General features: G+C 37.3%; 1 protein-coding gene across 2 annotated transcripts in view; it reads left to right on the top strand.

Moving 5' to 3' along the window:
* The window catches only part of LOC129366358 (mediator of RNA polymerase II transcription subunit 13-like), a 92984-nt gene that overhangs the window by 22869 nt on the left and 49715 nt on the right, over window positions 1-20400 (top strand). For both annotated transcript variants that reach the window (XM_055040143.1, XM_055040141.1), the window contains exon 2: window positions 694-931. In XM_055040143.1, coding sequence (XP_054896118.1) covers window positions 694-931 — 238 coding nt within the window. The remainder of the gene's footprint in view (window positions 1-693; window positions 932-20400) is intronic.

The following is a 20400-nucleotide window of genomic DNA, read 5'->3' as shown; positions in this document are numbered from 1 at the left end:
AGGCCGTCGCTGATATTTAGAACATGTTGAAAATTTTCATCTCTACTTTGGCATTTTCTGAACTTTACCCAAATATTAATTATTGATTGAGAACATTAAACTCTGCCATTGGTTATCAATATTTACTGTCATTCTCAGATATGTTAAAGATACAGAAACAGACTGGAGATTCCACACCCTTGATCCCAATACACCCAGACTATTTAAATTAGATGCATCAAAAGCAAAGCTTGTATTCCGGCAGGATATGACGTCACATAAAATTTGCTTCATTATGTCACATTTAGGCCTGTGCAACACACGCTTTTCATTAAGCCTCCAAACATGGCAAGATAGAAAACAGAAGCTTCAGGGCTTTTGGTATTTATTCAGCTTTTTTTTTTTTTAAATAGACAAATTACTTCAAATGTCAATATAATTTTAATATAAAAAAAAAATTACACTGGAGTTTTTTTTTCTTACCATTTCATTGACTACTTGTTGGAAAAATAAGTTTTACTTAAAGCAAGACGTGTGTGTCTGGTAACTGTGCTCAAACATCTTTCTGTTTATAATCACAACACCACAAACAAACGCACAGCTACAAACAAAAATGATCCTGAACAGACTGCAGTGATAACATTGCCTAACAAGCTTGTTGAATTGCTGAACATTCGCTGCTGCAATGCTTTAATCATTACTCTCCTCTTCCAGGCGGAGCTGACGGGCATCAAATGGCGCCGCTACAGCTTCTGCAGCGGTGGGGAGTACGGGCCCGTGATCTCGGCCCCGGCCCAGGATGACCCGGTGCTGCGCAGCTTCATGCACTGCGTGCAGGCCAACCTGCTGTGCGTGTGGCGACGCAAGATCAAGCCCGATGCCAGGGAGTTGTGGATCTTCTGGTGGGGCGAGGAGCCCGACTTCTCTGATGTCATTCATCATGAGCTGAAAGGTGAGAAAGCGAGGGAGGGGAAGGAAAAAAGTGTGACAGAGATGAAGGATGAGGCTCGCAGCTCTGCTCTATCCGTCTCAATTATTTTTTCATCCCATCGGTCTTTACCTCAGCTTCTATTGTGCTCTCAAAGTTTGGGTTAGAAGCTTGTACATGAGGCATAATTTGATAGTTGCTCTTTATTACGCTGCTCTGACTTACAGTATATAGACTGGGGAAATATTGCATGGGATACACCTATATTGTGGTTTTAGTGGGCTTTATGAAAAACTGGCTGCAAAAAAATATGAGATGGGGGTGGATGCCAGGGATGTGAGCCGGTGGAGTGCCAAATGGATCTTAGCATTAATACACTACATGAGCCGCAGAGGCTTACATATAGCAAAGTCAATATTCAGGTTATTTAGTCGGCTGCAGATCAGAGTTGCTGTGCTGTTTGTTCAAGATGTTCTGGAGACATTGATCTGTTTTCTGTAGTGCGCTCCTGTTTTTGAGCCTCATATAGCATAAATGTGAAATGTGTTTGGTTTGCAAACTCAAGCATTTTTGTGCTGCTTCAGGAGTATCGCTGTGATGAAGCACAGAGCGACGGAGTTGGGTTTTTTTTTTCTCTCCCTTTGCTGCTGTTTACCGGATACCTGGATTTGTGCCTGTGCGTGTTAGCGAAAATTACACTGCGATATCTCACTTTGGAGAGTGCCACTGTCAGCATTATTGTCCCTATTTATAGAGACATTTGCATTATCTCCCTGTGCACGTGTATGGCTGTCCAACATATCGACCGAGCCACAGGAAGACAGTGGGAGACGGGGGGGAAAGGAGAGGGATTATAATGGGCTTGGTTTTGCAGAACAACAGCCAGGAGGGGAAAACAGGTATATTGGTTTGAGAGGTTGAAGCATCAGTTACCTAATAAGCTGACTTGATGTGAAAAGGCCTCTCAGGGGCTGCAGTAAGTATTTGCCAAATGTTCTAACTGCTGCTGCAGGGAGAGCCCTTTACTCTGTACAAATGAGCAGCAGAGAGTTATATTTGCATCAAGCTGTACTTACGTACAAGTAAGTGCACCATGCTGCAGTGGTACACAATGGCCTCCCTGAATAATGTATTTTATCGTACTTATTGATTTCGAAAGATCCACACGGGCTACTAACTATCATAATAGCACAATGAGTCAATGTGGCGAGAGGAGGAGGTAGCGATTTGATTTTGAGAGCAAAAACTTCATTACCTGAAGCCATAAAACGAGTATGTAGGAGGGCGAAATTTTAGCATCACCTCACCAATTTACGCGCTGCTAATGGCTGCCGAAAATATTGATTATGACTCTCTTTGAGGTCCAGTAAACTTGATAATAACTGAGACAATTCTATTACATTTTATGGCTATTGATTCAGAGCTGCTGCAGTTGTGTCACTGCTTTCAAAAGTGTGATTTTATTTGTCCGTTTATTCATTCAGACAATAAAGACGTGATCAAAAGATTGGTGTGCTGAAGGACGTTGCCCCCATGTTTTGGATTTATGGAAATTTTTTGCTGTTGGAGAAATTAATTGTAATCTAATATTGTTTGAGCTTTGTTGTATCAAAACCTACTGCAATGTTTAGGTTATTAAAAAGCGCAAAGTTAGTTGTTGAAATGATTACTCCTAAAGCTGATCGACTGCAAATCTGTTACTTATAAATAGTCTAAACTTACGTAGAACTTTTCCAGCTAAGTTTATCACCCAAAGCGCTTTACACTGTTACATATTTAGTAGCAGCGGAAAAGTTTTTATAAGAGTAAGCTCACATACAAAGAATTATGTTTTACTAATTGGACTAATAATAACACCAGTCACGATTTTGCAGCTGAGTTCATAGTTTTTTGTAAGAACTACGGTTATCGTCGTTCAAACTTCAGCGTCCATTAATTTTCTCTACTCGTCTCTTTCAGACTGGTTCTGACTCATATTTTAAAACAGTAAAAAATTATACATGAATTTGACTTTTTTTTGCATGGTTAGCATTGCTACCTGTAAACACAACTTTCCCTGTCTATTGATTATAAAATATGGACCTTTACATTTGTTTTGACTTTTTAAAGAATAAAACAGAGCAACTTTTTTTATCTTAAAGTTTGAATAAACCACTGATGTCGCTGAATATGTCTATATCACACAGTTTCATCTTTAATCAGCCCACTTATACCAAAGTAGCTAACTTTGACTCTTCTTTGCTCAGTAGTCCTTATTGAAAAGGAGTTGTGTTAATGCAATCTGCTGGCCCATGATATGTTCACACATCAGAGAAGGATAGGATTTTTCAGTTTCTGACCAGCTAATTTCTTCAAACATCTCTATATAAAATATCACAAAAATAAAGATTCATGACACTCAAGAGAAACCTGAGCGTATCTGAAAAGTTTAAGTAAAAACAGGTGTTACTACTGCAGGCTGTGCTTGTATTTGCATAAATGCTTCTTTAGGATTGCTTTGGAAAAAATAACAGGTGCTCACTTACACACAAACACCTACACAGTCCTGCAGACACACACCGTCTTCTTTCAGTGATGATAACAAGACTGCTTCACTTATTTTGTAAAATCTCACAGGCTTTTCTGTATAACTCCCATTAAGCACCTAAAATAGCACTTAGGGTGTGAGCAGTATTTGGTAATTGTTAATTAAGAAGATGCTGGATTTTCTCCAAATTAGAATCAGTCGTAACATGGGGAGTGTCAGTGTTTTCTCAAGTCTTAGGAAGCTTCACACCTGAATATCGATTTGCTGTATTTGCATCTCTTTCCTTCAGTTTTTGTTTTTGTCTCCTTCATGAGGTTTTCCTTTTTTCTCTAACTTTTCCTGATATCTCCTGGTTTTGTGAAGGCGCCGCTCTGTCTTCCAGTTGCAGCAGAATATGCCTTAATGATATCCATGCATTACATGACCAGCTGTTGTTTCAATTAGTGTTATAAATCTGAAATTCTCTTAAAAATGCGGCTCTCATATACATCTTTAAGTAATTTCAGACTAGACAGATGTAAAGAGCTTTTAATAATACAACATGTACACCAGCTCCTGTGAGAGGGTACATCAATTACTATTCAATGTTTTCTGTTTATGAAGACCAAAGGGGTTTTCAGAACGAATATCTAGAGGAACCAGTTGCAGCAAATTAATGATTGTTGTTGCTAATCGATGCCATATCCACTCACAAATTGTGTGAGTTAATTCCTGCGACGGAGACGCTCTTCCATTCAGAAACGACTGGCTGATTTATGCAGATTTGACAGAACGGCAACAGCTGTCGCTGTGTGAATAATTAGCAGGCTGTTTCATGTTTTGAGTCATAAATGAAAATTAAAGCAGTGCAGATTTCTGTGTGGAAAGGCGAAGACTGATGTCCGTCTGGAAAATTCTTAGAAGGCTTAATTGCTTGGGTGGTAACAGGATGTTGCTTAACACTTGTTACAAAACGGTACAAAATTAGACTGCAGAATTTTACACAAAATAAAATATTGTTGGCAATAAAGTGTGTCATAACTCCAACAGGCCCTAAAATAATGCTATTTTTGTTGGAAAATCAATGATTTAAACTTGTACTTAACTAAAGAAATTTAATTTTGGCTCACAGATTAATAACCTGCTTTAGTTTTCAATATGTGGACAATGTTGACGTGTAACTAAATCTGACCTGTAAATCACAGAGTAATGCCACATCAGCACTAGATGCTCAATAAAACAAAAAATATCAACAACAAAACAACCCTATAATAATCTGATCCTTCACTCTTTGATACTCATGTATTACATTTTTGTCCAAATCTACATTTGTAACCAAAAGCAAATCATTTTGCACCTGAACGTTGTGCATCAGTCAGTATCTTTTAGTTGAGCTAATTATTGTAATCAATTAAGGGATAACAGTCAAATGCTAAGATCCCTCATTTAACTCTATTTTGATTTGTAAAACTTGTATATTATACACTTTTGCTATCATGGTCCTGATCCCATCTGGGGCTGGTTTCCTCTTATGAAATATGAGGCATTATAATGTCTGATTAAAACAAACATAACTAAATGCAACTTCCTGTTGGTACATATTTATCAATGTAGGAGGAATCCTACTTGATATCTGTCCTGAGCTTAAAAAGACACTATAATATAATCAACATTACAGCAGTATACCAATAACTGAAGTATCACCTTAAGAACTTGTGAATTGAGATTTTCATACATGAAAATCATGCCCAGTACAGCTCAATAAAATTAATTTGCTCTCTTTCATCGAGATTCATCCGTTAGTCTGTGAGATATCTTTTTTTCAAGTGCAGAAAATTCACGTTAACACCTCTGGATTCTCACTAAAGACTATAATTAAAGTGTGACATTATTATTTATGAGTGGTGGTATGGCTTTGAAAGTAGTTTTTAAATTGTCTGTTAGGCCAATTGAATTGCAGAAATAATGACTATTAAAGATGTTATAAAATATTTTTTAAGGTAAGTTATATACAGTAAAGCATGATGAGTCTTTCAGCCTCTTCCCTTCGCTCTAACTTTATCACTGCCGTCCATGACTAGAAACTTGCTGTGTTTTCTGTCTGTTTTACTAACTTCCCATTTTTCAGTGGTTCATTTTCAAATGTCTGTGTATTCCTTTGTGTTAAAGTGAGATTACGAAAGTTTACCCAAATGCATAGTATGTGTTGTATTCGATGCAGTTGTGTAAATGTTGACACAGGTTAAGAGATTATTACTCTGAGATAGATTTAACAGTATGTGCAACTTTAACCCAGTACTACCTCTTTTGTATTTTTTTTTCTCAGCTCTTGCCACCGCAGCACTGTAATGGCTCTTAACAAAAAAAAACCTTAAGACATCAAGTTCAGCTCGCATGGACTTGCTTTCCTGATGGTCCGAAATATATGCAGCATATTAAAAACTCAGCGTGGGCTGAGTACAGTTTGCAAAGAAACAGGATTAATGTGTTGAATGGGCTGAGTCATCAGCGTGTTGCCAGCACAGCCGGAGAGAAAGTGACATATTTTGGGCAGGGGGACATAAATATGAATGCACACACACACACACACACACACCTACACACAATCACCCAAATGAGCAGGCTGCTGTGGACACGCAGCACTAGCATAAAAAAATGGTTAGACTTATAGTAATCTCACAAAGGTATCAATTAACATTGAGTAAATGTGCAACCACATGCAGAAACAGTGTTGTGCATCATGACATGAACAGAAACAGACTTCTCATTTTAATGTGTCGGTAAAGACAAAATTATTCTTATTTATCCTTTAGTACCACAATTTTGTGAAAGTTGTATGTTGCATTTTTGCATTAGAGAGCTGAACAACAATAATATTATAAATGATTGGACAAAAGTCACACTGCAGGATAATTGGACCTCTTTAGAGCTTCAAACAGAACTGCTTCACAGTATCTTCAAAACTTAGTATACAAAAAAAATTATTATCTTGGCATCTTGAATGCTTATTAGCTTGTTTCTATTCTGTAATGATTGCATAAACACACAGGTTAATCTAGTAATATAATTTGAATAACCCATTGCAATGCATGGCGGCTCGCCAGTTGTTTTTATGCCAGACCTCTGATGTTGATATGCTTTATAGAATCTAACAATCAATAAAGTAATAAATAACACTACCAAGGCACTAAAGGTTACTTAAAGCTCATGCAAGGAGAGATCTGCTCCTAAGACTCTGCTTATAAGAAAATCTCTTTGTCGTTTGCCCTTTCATTTACTGATATTTTGTGCCAGAAGTGTTGGATTCTTAAAGACCAGCGTTGTTTGTTACATGGGAATTGTGGAAATCTTTACCGTCTTCTGAAAGCAGCCAGTAATTTTTGTAAGAAGGGAAAATTAGAACAAAGAGATTTACTTAACTTGGTCTTGTAAAATAAAAGTGCTTGAATGTCATAGAAGGAATAGTTTGTGCTTCCTTCTAGTGACATATCCCTTGAAATTTTTGCAAAATATTTCTTTGTTTGATACAAGTCGTGTAAAACCATGCCACCTTAATGTTCCTTACATGTGGAGATTAATAATCACAGTTCAAATGAATTAACTAGTCATGCAGTGCAGCGTTTTTGCATTGAAGACAGTCTGTCCCTGGTGTAAATTAAATGAGAAAGACACTAAAGAATCTTTTGTTTTTATAAAGTGAAAATAACCAAATTAAATGATCTCTTTTTCTTCTGACAGCATATCAGAACTGGTTACATTAAATATTGTACAGACTGTCAGCAACGGTATAGGGATCTGTGGTTTACTTATGTATGCTAATGCTATCGAAAAAAGAAATTATTTCACGTTTTTATACTTTACAATAGTAAATGTATATTCACATTTACAAATGTAGTAATTCCATCTCAATTCAGAACTTGGCTCAATTTTTCAGCTCACAGTAAGAAAATATTTTTTCTCTTTTGTTGCCATTTCTGCACCGTTGGTGTTTGTGGTTGAAAGAAGAAGAGTCTGCATTGTGTGTCATAATGAGGGTTTCACACACAAATTTATGAGAATTAGCTCTTTACTGAGTAACATTCATATTATTTCAAAAACATCCAAAGGAACATTTGTGTTTTTTTAGCTGACTTGAACTAAGCAAATCTTTCTGTATCAATTACTCCTGTCAGTGACAGGAGTGAATGGCTGCAGGAGAATCTGAAGGATTTTTAAAACAAGCCTTAGCTGCTTTTTGCAGGAAAGAGACACCGACACTAACTAACACTTATTTACAGGATCTGGATTTCCGCTTTAAGTTTGCTCTGCAGTGAGGTTTTTAAATGCAAAAAATGCTGGCTTAATCAATTATTGATTGAGTTTAAGGCTTTCAGTGGCATGAACCTGTCACAAATCAACACATTTACAGACTGAAAAGTCAAATAAAAGGGTGAAAAAGTTAATAAAATCCAGTTTATTTTATTCTGACAGTGGAAATATGTGGGGATTTTTTGACCTTGTAAATAGTTATAACAAGGAGTATCACTTGATAAAACCGGTCCTCCCCTTTGAGACAAATAGTTGAAAAATGTGTCTGAGTCAACCATGATAAGGTCTTAGTCACAGACTCACAGCTGTCTGCAGTCCGCCGCCACATTACAACTAAAAACATGTCCAGTAGAACCAAATAACAACCCATTTAGCCTTCTGTAATGCAGCAGTTTTAGCTTCTTATCTGGTCAATCTGTGGAAATGTAAATTTTAGGTAATAACAAATATAAAATGAGGATGCAAGCCAGTGATTTTTCTGGAGATTTGCATGGCTTTCTAGAAATTTGCACATCTCCAAAGCTTAACTTCCAGGATTTTATAAGGAGAAAACAAACACTAATTCAGTAGATGTAGGAAAAAAGAAAATCCATCCTCGATACACACAGAGGCTTCAATTCTCAGGTTTTGTGTGTCAGGACATACTGAAAAAAAGGGTCTGGTTTTACCAGGTACTGAGCTGATTTAAAAGTCAAGGGTACAAAAATGCACACAGATTACATACTGACAGTATTAAATCAAAATAAAGCCAAAGAGGAAAAGCAGTGAGGAAAAAAAACTAAGTACACCCTGCAACTCGACAGCTTGTAGAACCACATTTAGCAGCAATGATTCAAAGGACATATATGTAGGCCTTTTTTTTTTTTACTATTTAATTGTTGATTTTCTTTCCTGTGTTTTGAATTATTCCCTCTCGTATGGACCATCGTAAAACAAGCTTTCACAGATGGATGCACATTTCACACTTGGCAAGAAGTTTTTGTGACCAAACATGTTGCACGTTTTATGGCCAGGCACTCGTACTTTAGACTTATTATCTTTCTTTGAAGAGTGTTTGAAGAGTTACTCTTCCAAACAAGTCAGACTTGAACTTTAACATGTGAACTTTAAGAGCTCATATCTAGGACAAGGGCCAGAGAGTCTGGAAAAACTACTTTGATTAACTTCCTCATTTCTGTAGTTAGAGCAGTAATTAACAAGCTTGAAACACTTGTAAAATGTGACAAGACTTGATTTATTTAAAGGATTCAGATGTTACTTATATTGTATAATGATATTTGTGGAGGGCACTGTTTATCTTGATGCATTTACTGCATTTACACTCCTTAGGGTACAGGTTATACTGCATAACACAAAGCCTGTTAAAGGTTCTATTCTGTGCCTGCTTTTTGCAAAACCAACATTTTAACAGCTTCAGTCTGCTTCATTTTCAAAATCTGACAGCATCACTCACTGCAGATTTTCTTCTCTCATCCATCAGCTGGCAGACAGAAATGCAGTTTCAATTCTTCGATTTTGTTGGTACCTACTAAAATCTGAAACAAGTACTTTTAGGTGAGAACTTGGACACCTTCTTCTCTGTTTTGGTGCAAAAGCCAAATTATTTTTCCCAGTCACTATAGCAGCTGCCCAGTCTCCTTCCTTTCCTGTGGTGTGACTTCAACACGTACAGATGACTCATTAAATGAACTCTACCTAAACACTTAGACTTGAGTCACAACTCTGGATCTAAATGGAGTATAATTCTTTCATACTTCCTCATCTTTTATTATTCATGTTCCACATTCACTGCCACCCATGGAAAAGATGTGTGAAAATCTTAAAAGTATTTTTTATGTTTTAGTGCAGCATAATTTTGTTCTCTAAAAAATAATACCAGTTTTTTAATGGTGAGATTTAATGATTTTTCTTTGACTTTTTTTTAGCTTCAAAATCACTTTGCATGGTGAAATTTGGTAAACTTTCAACTGATTGTCCTCTCTGTATATATATTACTTATTTTCTTGCAGCAGTTTCTTAATCTGCTTAATGGTGCAATCAGCTGTATTTTCAGGTGTAAAGTTCTTTGGTTTATTTACTCCTTGGAATGTCTTTAGTTATCGAAGGAGCTTTTTAGTTTGCCAAATTTAAGCAGTCATTAAATTTGCAGATGCACTTTCTTGTTTATGCGGCCCCGTCAATGAGCAACACATAAACCACTCTGCATCCACGGCAACCCTAACACTGAGTTCACAGTTTATGAAATCCAAATTATTCTCCTGTTTTAATTCACAAATTTTTATGAAAGCATCTGCTTGATCCCTGAAAAATTAGGAGACAGCTTGTTTTATAAGCCTGCAAATGTGCTCTTTAACAATGGATGAATAAAACTAACTGCAGGAGAAAGGATGTGGGTGAAATATCACCTATTCAGGAGATTAAATCACAGAAAACTAACAGCTGATGACTTTGATAACATTGCTGGTGGTGTTCCTCCGTGCCACTGAAACAGCATGTGATACAGGTGAATGCAGGAACATAAGAAAGAGTTAGAGTCATTTAATAAGCTATGTGTAGCAGGTGTTTCCCAACTCAAGTGTGATCTATCACATATTTTAAGATCTTTGTGGAGCACTTATACAGCCAGGAATTCAGCTTTACTGTTTTGTATTTGTTTTGACATTTCCTATATTTTGTTGTATTAAAGCCATAAACATCAATATGTTTCAATGGGGGTTTATGTGGTTTTTGCATAATAGGTCATTTAAAAGTTACCACTTGTCTTTAAAAGTTACCAAATTAGAGAACATGTAGGGTGTGGTACTTTGGACTCTATGTAGGTGCATAGAGATTAGCCACAAGCCATGTCAGGGACTCAGCACAAATGGTTTTCCGTCAGATGAGACCAAATCTAATAATTTTGGCTTTCATAAATCTATTTGTGGTGAAAAACTAACACTGCACATTACCCTGAACCACCAAGACCATCATGTTACACGGTGGTGGCAGCATTATGTTGTGGAGTTTCTTTTGGAGGGAAGAAGTTGATTGAGAACCTTTCAGAGTTTGGATTTTGACAAAATATAGCAACACGTGGTACACAACTAAAGAAATACTGTTCATTATTTTATAATATCCCACCTGTTTTCTGATTATCGGAGACTGGCTTTATTGAGCCATGTTTTATAATTAAAAATATGGAACTATTTAAATCTTTTACCTGATGGAAACACTTCAACAATGAGGTACGTCTGATCTTTAGTTTCTGTAGGTATAAGTTCAAGAAAACTGATTGCTGAAAGTAAATCAGAAATGACCTCAGACAAGTATTTTGAGTAGTTTTGAACCTTTTCATTTTTTGCATTCCCCATCTAATAGATTTATTTGTAATTTTCTTAGAAATATAACAGGATAAATTGTGATATTATATCATCAATTTAAAAAAAAATAATTTATTGCTAATTTTTTTTACATCACAAAACCTGGCAATCTAAACAGAGATCATAAATCTTTTGAGAGCCTCTGTGTGTATTGTAGTTAATCTAAGGAGAATAAGCCAGGAACCATCAACATGAGGCTGAACAGAAAATATACAATTTAAAATTTTGGGAATTATATTTATAATACAGACTTGCAAAGTAGTTGACTATAAAATCATCAGCCTCATTCTGTGTATTAAATAGGAGCGCTAATTGAGGGCTAGGAGGAAATAAAAATGCAACTTTGCTTTATCAGCACAATGAAAGAAAAAGTTTCTTTATTTTTTTGCAAGGGTTTATATGAGGTTAAAAAAAAAATCTAATAAGTACAGAACACAGGGATACTCTGACAGTCTGGCTGTCTTCTCTGTGCTAGAGCTACAGATGGGCGCTGTGCCCTTCAGAAACAGAGATGCTTGCCATATTTTACAGAGCTAGAGGCGTTGTAGAGTGTGTATGTGCACACCATGACAGGTTGTGTGAGTGGCTCCTCTGTGACTGTTATCATTCCTTCAGTGTGTTCGTAATTGGCCAAGTGTGTTTGCGGGCGTATGCGTGTGTGTGTGTGGGCTGGCAGAGGTCGTAAGGTAATTGTCCTGTGAAAAAGCGCTTGCCAAATATGCGTGTGTGTGTGTGTGTGTGTGGCAGAGCACAGGAGGGAGGACTAACCTCTGCCTCCATCTGTCCATGTCTGGCTGTGAACTCATAATCTGGCCTGTGGAGACAAACCCTCTCCACCGGCAGCCGCCTGCTTCAGAAATACAGGTTAGATTGAGGTTATTACTGTCATGGATCTGCCGGCAGAGGAAGCTCAGTTATTAAAGCGCCGTACATAATTTCCTGTTTATTTTTGCAGCTCTGCCTGACTGATTCTGGATTTACATTTTCTACCCCGAGTGGGCTTAAAGTTTTATTAAGGGTTCTTTTCAGTGTTTGCAGCAGCATCAAATCGTGACACAAGGAACAGTCAAGTGCTTTCTCACAGAGAGGGCGTAACTTCTGCTCCAGATAAATGCTCCTGTTTGATTTGCTCTAATTATATGCACCTGAGAGAGCTTATATTACAAAAAAAAGCTTGGCTTTGACAATCTACGCCTCCGCTGCTCTCAAAACATTTGTGCCTTTTTTTTTTCTTCAGAATTAAGAAATTAGACGGCAGCAAATGTGAACACACAAGGACGTGTTTTTTTTTTTTTCTCTTTGCAGATGAGGTAATTAATTCATTAGACAGGTATTTAACACAGTTGCTTCGTCTTCAATCACGACTAAAAATCTTTTTTCTGAATTAATTTAAGCATGCTTCAGAAAGAGAATAAATGAAGAATAAAAATGAGATTTGTTTCTTTGAACTTGTAATGAATAAAGGAGTAAAAATGACACATTTCAGTTTGCCCAACTTTCTATAAATTTAACAAAATTAGTGGCGGATGTCATTGACTTTGAGAAGGCTGAGTTAGTATTTAACAGCTATAACTTGTGACAAAACTTATGACTGTCATCTAATGTGACTGTCATCTAATGTGACTTTTGTCCTTCCTGCCACAGATCTTCACTTCCCTTTTGGCTTTTTTGTTCTCACTAGGAATGCAGTAGGAAGATTCTCAAGTTCGATCACCACAAACAAAAATACCATAGACTCATCACATTCAAATAATAAGTACAAAAAAATCACATGCCATGGTCCAATTACTTTTATAAAACACGATGAAAATTTTACTTGCTGCTATAATAATATGGCATGTTTATTCCTAGACTTATAATAATGTTAAATTTTGGTTGTTTTGTAAATTTTATTGAATAGACTTAAACAACAGTGTTGGATAAACAAGTAAGTTCAGTTTTAGTTTTTAGTAAATGTGCGAATCATTCAGATTTTCGAAGAATCACTGATACTTAAACAAGCTGATGTCAGCAGGTTAATAGTGTGATTATCTGCTTTGTTAGCCCCTGCAGTCAACTGCTGTCTGTTTTTAGTTTCTTATTTTTTCTGGTTTTATGACTGGAAATATGTATGAACAGCTCAATGTGTGTTGTTTATAAGTAAACAGATGAGAAGTGCACAGCAACCTGTTGGTGGTGGCAGTGGTGGTGGCAGTGGTGGTGGCAGTGTGTCCTGTCCAGGCCAAGGGATTTTATTCTATAAGAAAGTTAAGGCAACATTTTTTTGGGAAAAGCTATTAAGGCTTGATATTCCTTCAAACTGCAAACAAATCTACTCCAAATCTTTGCTCTCCTTCTCTTAACCTACAGCAAGTTATGCTAAAGAAAGAAATCTCTTTAATCTACTGCTTCCACCCAGGGCAGTTTCTGATGTGGGTCATATGGGCAGCTGACCAGGAAGCAATTTGAGACAGCGGAAACACAAGCACCATTTACTAAAATATAGCTTTTTTTTGATTGCTTTTATGCATGTGCATTAAAAGAGGAGCTGGGAGCCCCATATAATGTGAAAGTATCATATGTTTGCAGCTGAGAGTAGGGGGCTAGGTTTTGTTTATACTGTGGTTTTTGCAGAAATGCACTAATTTCCTCTATCAACATATTTATTTAGTTGTCCAGTAATCATGAACAAGTCACTTCATTAGCACAAATCAAGTTAAATTGAGTCCATTGTATATTCCCTTTTATCTCACCATGTGGAGACTGAAAATATATTTTTTTTAACTTTCTAAAGTCAGGAATAAGCAGCTTGGGAATAGATTAAATCTTCAAAAGATGTTGTGTGGTTGTTAAATTTAGCATTTCAGCTCAACATGGCTGGCTAATCTACTAATCCTGCTTTCCAGGACAACTCTTTAATAAGATTCAAGTCAATCAAATAGGTAGTTTTGGCATTAAGTTCTATTTGTTATCTGGTTATCATGTCTCTGCAACAAGATGCTTTCACCAGACAAAAGGAAAGCCTCCAATTACTGTACAAGTTATGTCATAACAATTCATGTCCATCTTAATAAAATGCTGATGGTCTCACTTCAGATTTGGTTCAATTGAATAAAATGGTTTCTCTTTATGTTCTGAATGAGGCTGTAATATCTGGATACTGCCACTTAAATGTTTAACAATCTTTATTATTGATAACTTAAACAGAACTCCCAATACTATTAATATTTCACTTGAAAGCTATTGTTTAACTAATCGTAAACTGAACCCCATTCAGCCAAATTGCAACCAGTTTCGTTCTGGTGAATTACCTCAAATCAGTGGCAGTGTTGGTGTTTTGCTGAAGTGCATCTCAGGTGTTATGTGACTGCTGTCCGCTTCACCTCCCGGATCATCGCTGCCAGGTTGAAACCGCTAAGGCTAAAGTGTCCACTCTTCATCTTTTAGAGTGAGCTGAGCGGCAATCATTTAATGATGTTCTGTATACTTGATTCTCTGCCAGGTTTTAAAAATTAGCATTTTGAGACCTGCAAAGTCCAGTGTCCTTTCGAAGTATTCGACCTCTCCAAAGTTTGTCAGTCTAAAGCTACAAATTTTAATGTGTTTTATTATTGAGATTTTAGTTACATCACAACTCCTCAGCACCTAAGGAGAGTGAAATTTGCACTCAACCAAACCAACTGGGATACCTTGTTGAAATATTAACCAGATTAAAAAAGTGCCAGACAGCAGATTCACCATCTCTTTGATTGATTTATTTATTTCCATGTGTGTTTTGTTAGAAAGCATTTAAGGTTGTGACTTCTGTCATGAACTGGTAAGCAGGACTCGACTGACTGGAGTTAACGATTAACAAGTCTTCCTTCCAGCACAGGTCAATTAAGGCCAAGTTTTGCAGACGGGATGTGAATAAAAGAGATATCAGGAAAATTAGTTTTTTTGTTTCTTTGTTTTTGATTGCGGAACTGTTTCGAACAGAAATATTTATGGTACAATAATGTATCTTATGCATGTGTAATAGATGAAGTAATCACTTTTCCATTAATTTGAGGTTTTTATTAAGTGTATTTTTCATCCACAAAGGTGAGATAAAATGTAAAACAAGGAAGCACAGGTTAGACTTCATCCTTTATTTTATGATCACTCAATATGAATCCCACTCTTCCAAGAATAAAATGACTCACTATCTCCATTTCTATGTCAACAAGTTGCCCTCCCTCCATCCTCTCAATCCTCCCACCCCATCCTCCTGCTTCTCCTCCCCCTTTTCACGCTTTTTTGTGCTTGATGCTTTTTTTCCCCTCCTGCCTTGTTTTTTTGGGGGTCGCTCTCTCTGATGTCAGGGTGGTGGATGTCTGCGAGCACGCTCAGTTCCTTGGCAAATAAAAGGTGTGGGTGTACGGTTGCCAATCAAGGCCTACTCCTTTTCTTTTATTCCTTCAGGATTTGCCTTTGAAAAAAAAAAAAAAACTCTCAGATGTCAAGCTCAAAACAGTAAGACTGAATAATTAGCCTCCCCAAAATTTTCCTTCAATTGGGAACTGGGTCGCCAGGCCGACACACGTCTTAGTAGGGAACGACTATGCTGGAAAAGAAAATGGGGGATCTGTGGAGGCTATAAGAGCCCCCTTTGCCCCCCCCGGAGGAATGTAGCTTCACCTAAGTGAGAGAGATTTAAAGAAACTGAGAGGCTGCGAGTAGACTCATGATTTGACTTTTTTCCCCTGTCTGGCTCAGGCAGGAAAAAAGTGAGTCACATGTGGAAAGCAGCAATTTAGCGATAGAAAAAAAAAAAAAGTCCATGAACAAGAGAAAGTGGGCAGGAAAAAGGGGAAGAAAGGGAGTGTGTGTTTTTTGATGTGAATACATGCTTCAAGAAGAAAAGAGGTGGTTTGTTTTGCGGGAGAGGAGAACATCTGCGATTTCCGCGAGTTGGTTATGCAGTTGGTGTGGTGTTCTGCACGTGTTTCTTCTTTCCCCCCTAAGATTCTTATTTGCTACGTTGCCACAAACAAAAATAAAGAAATCAACATACGCATATTTTTGAAAATAGAAAAATTTCACACCTCCTGTTCACATCTCTCTCATCTCAGATCCGTGTGAAGGGATCAGTCTGTTCTTTGGCTGTGGAAGCTTCCAACGGTGTGGATGGTCTGATAATTTCACACCACAAAGAAGAAGAAAAAAAACAAGATTTTTCAGCAGAATAAACTTTGTCCTGACGCTTTCCTTTGGCAGCAGAAGGGAGTTGGGATAATAAGCCAGAGAACAGGGATTAAGGAAAAAAAATTGCCTCAGTTATGTTTACTTCTTTTTAAATATGTGGCCAAGGATGGACGATCTCTAATTTCCCGCTTCTTCTTCTCTTCTCCTCCCCTTTTGTTAGTGGTCGGGGCGTGGCCCATGACCTCCTGACCCTCTGTTGCACAAGTGTGTATTTGTGTGCATGCGCATGCATGAGAAAAAAAAAAAAAAAAAAGATGCAACGGCAGGGGTGAAGTTTCCCAGCTGCACCGAGAAGGGGTGGGAGCTAAGGCTTCTCCCTTCACAAGCTCTGCGTTTTGAAAAGCCACAAACTGAAAGAATGAGAGCTTTGTGTGTATCGTATAGAGGAGAAGAGGGAGAGAAAAGAGGACAAGACAAAGTGAGGGGCAGACAGGGGACAGGGAGTTTTAAAATGAGAAAGAAGAGAAAAGAAAAGAGAGTTGAAGGAGTCTTTAAATGTCGACTTCGACTCAGAAAGAGTAAAACACGATTAAGGGGAGGGGTAAATCATTGGACGAGTGTAGAGGCTTGTATGAGGTAAGGAGGGGAAATGAGAGTGACTTTTCTGTTTCCGCTCAATATGATCAACAACTTAGACCTCACAGCCTTAATAAAAGCCCATTATTTTCTTTTTTTTAAAATATGTATATATAATTTTCACATTTATTGCGCCTGTACTGTTTCTCGTGTAATCTGTTCTGCCAAAGAGCTGATTTTCATAAGTGGGATAAGTTTAAAAAACAAAAGGAAAAGGAAAAATGGAACATAATAAACCAGTGAATTTAAGCTCATTTTGAGCCTGGTGTTTTCTGCCTCACTAACAGTGCTGCACAAGGCTGGTTTTGTCATTTTGGGTGGCTGATTTTTCTAACTTGCCCCATTCTCCACCAGTGGCGCCTGTTAAAACAGGAAGTGTATGCAGCAGGAGGGTTTGTTTTTACAGGAATCTTATGGAAAAAAAAAACCCTATTTAGGGTCAGTTTCTTTTGACTGTTTTGCATGAATACAAAAATTCCTAAAACAAAAGCTGATTTGGGTGTTTAATTCAGTTTGATTAAATTAACTCCTGTATGCCTCTGCTTCTTGTGCCGTTTTTGCTGTTTAGCCGTACATCTCCCTCATTAGCTCTTCCTGTTGTTTAAAATGAGAACTGCAGAGTGCTATGCATCTTAAGTAACAGCATGCAGGCACAATTACCTTTGATGGGAGATATATGCGCAGCCATTTTCAGATCTCTCCAGAAATGTTCAGTCGGATTCAAATCTAGACTGTCCACTCCAGGATGAATGCAGCAATCTACCGGATAAAAACCTGCTGAAAAATGAACCATCTTTCCATTCTGAGGTCAGGGTGCCCAGCAGAAGGTTTTTATCCAGTACATTGCTGCAGTCATCTTTTCCTCTTCCCTGACTAGTCTGCCACTTCCGAGTGCTGCAAAAATTTCCCACAGCATGATGCTGTCGGCACCGTGCTTTAAAATGAGAACTGCAGAGTGCTGTAGAAAGTTACCTGAAGGACTCGAGTTTCGTCCCCTGGCATTCACACCAAAGTTCAATCGTTGTCTCATCAGTCCAGAGAATTTTGTTTCTCATTGTCTGACAGTCCTTCGGGTGTCTTTTGGCAAAGCCGTGTACCTTTTATTGAGGAATGCTTTTGCTGCCATATTATTCCCCAAATTTGTGCCTCAACACAAATTTCTGTCTCTGAGGTTTGTAGACGATTAATTTAATTTCTTGCTTGGTGTTTGACCTCTGACATGCAATGTCAGCTGTTGAATCTCTTGTTCCTTTGAAAAAGAAAAGAAATCCTTTCAGCTGAATATACCACAGGTGGATGCCGATTAAATTGTAGAAATACCTCAAGGATGATCATCAGAAACAACTCCATTTTGTGCTTCTATAGGTATATGTACATAGGTACATATACATATAATTATGTATATGTAATTTCTTGATACATTTTTAATACATTAGCAGAAATCTTCCAAGAAGCTTCCCACTTTCTCTCAATGTTGTATTTGCTTGTATTATTTTGAGGAAAGAGATTAATTTAATAAAATTTGGAATAAAGCTGAAACATCACAAAGTGTGGAAAAAGTGAAGCCCTGTGAATAGTTTCCAGATGCGCTGTAAGCAAGCTGTGCTGTGGGTTGGTAAAGCACCATAGCAGTGAATGGAAGCAGCTGGAAATCTTACCCCAACATAGACTTCAATAACTCTGTTTTCCTCCTGAGGGGCTTCGCTGTTCTGTAGGAACAAAGCTGTCAAACATTATTCTGAATACACCATCTGTGAGGTCACTCAAACTGGGTAAATTCAACGTGTTTGGACAAGAGTTTGCTGTTGAGGTTTGCAGAGTTGCTTCAGATTAATGCTACACATGTGGTGAAAATGATAAGTGAAGATACCAAAATATAATTAGACACCGAGTGGAGTAAAACGTTTTTATTTAGTTGAATGCTGTAGAAAATAACTTGCTGCCACATCTAATTGTTGCTGAGGAAAAGTTAAGATAACTAGTTTTTTTACATAATTTATAAAAACAATCCATAGGCATTACCTGAGTTTTTTGTGTGGCATAAGTTACATTTACACAACAAATCATTAACTATACATTTTCCTACCTAAGAAACTTCATGCTGTGGCCTCTTTTGATTTTCTGCCTCATTGACAGAGCTGTTTGTTGTGGTACTGACATGACCTGTCATATCGTTGTCCAATATGACAGTTTATTTACTTTTTAAAGCCAAGATTCTGCATATACTTGAAACAATGGTTTAATAAACTTTTAGCAAGAAGTACTCTGAAGAAATAAACATGTCAGGGAATATAAATCCATCTGTTTCTTAACATTGTCTGTATCCTGCATAGAAAATCTTTGAGAAAAGTAAAAGCTCTCATTCAACTCTTTCTGTATTTCCAATGGCAATGTTTATTTCACATTCTGCTGTGCCTCATAACACTTCATAACTCTACATATGTAGTGGTGTCAATTGTTTTTATATATGACTTCCTCCAAAAGCTTTTTCTATAACAGAAAAGTGTGGGTATAACTCTAAATGTACCTACTAAGGAACATGTTATGGCTTGAATCAAAGTAAATAAACTACAAACTAGACAAATACTAAATGCAGGAGTTCACAAATGATCAAACTCTATTAATTACCAGTTTAATACCAACATCCAGCAACTGTGTTTAGAAAAAAAAAAATCATATTGAAGCTTTACCAGGCATTTACATGCAGACTAGAGTGAACAATGAACAGACTGTGACACTTACAAGAGCAGCTCAACCCCTCCTTTCACCTGTACATATGCAAAATTAATGGCTGAGATGGGCCTATAGATGTTAACGCTACCTCAGGCTGACAGTTTGGCACCCACAGTACACTTCTGCTTCACATTTCCCCTCCATTATTTATCTGACAATCTTCTCCACAATCACGATGCACAATAGGATCTTAAAAGCCTCTGTCAGTGGGGAGTTCAGTCGGTCACAACTGACAGTTTTAAAGATATTGAACACATATTATAAACCATAGTAAGTTGTGTTTGTTGGTGTGGTTTCCATTATAACAGCTGTCTGGAGAATTGACTTATGCTGTGACAAAAAATGAATAAATGCCTAAAGGAAACTAAGGTCTATATAAATTAATACTGCTGTAGTAAAGTAAAGTTAGTTTATTAGCAGAAATGATGAAAGGATTGAGGTTCATGTACTTATACTTTCGAATGGGAGCTTGAGGATTAAATTGATGGAGTAATGTCGTTCTTTACACCCTGCCTGTGTTTTGAAGATGAGCAGTTTCTCTTTGATATCTGCAGTTCATGAAACCTCTCAGTGTGCATCAAGTGAGTGCAAGAGCCAAATTGATTTTTTACCCTGGCATTTTTATCACAGATGCTGATTTTCTTGCAGAAGCCAGCGAATCTTTGTCCCCACAACAGGTTTTCATTCCCCTGCAGGTTCTGCAGCCGTTTGTGTAAACAATTAGGATACACAAGTGTCTTTTGAATGACCTTTGTATGTTGCCTCATATCCTCTGCTATGAGTATATGGTTTCTTCATTTTATTGA

Source organism: Poeciliopsis prolifica, unplaced genomic scaffold (assembly GCF_027474105.1).
Source record: "Poeciliopsis prolifica strain line A6 unplaced genomic scaffold, Auburn_PproV2 SCAFFOLD015, whole genome shotgun sequence".
NCBI lineage: Eukaryota > Metazoa > Chordata > Actinopteri > Cyprinodontiformes > Poeciliidae > Poeciliopsis > Poeciliopsis prolifica.
The sequence above is the reverse complement of the archived record's forward strand: the minus strand, read 5'-3'. Positions and strand labels throughout refer to the sequence as shown.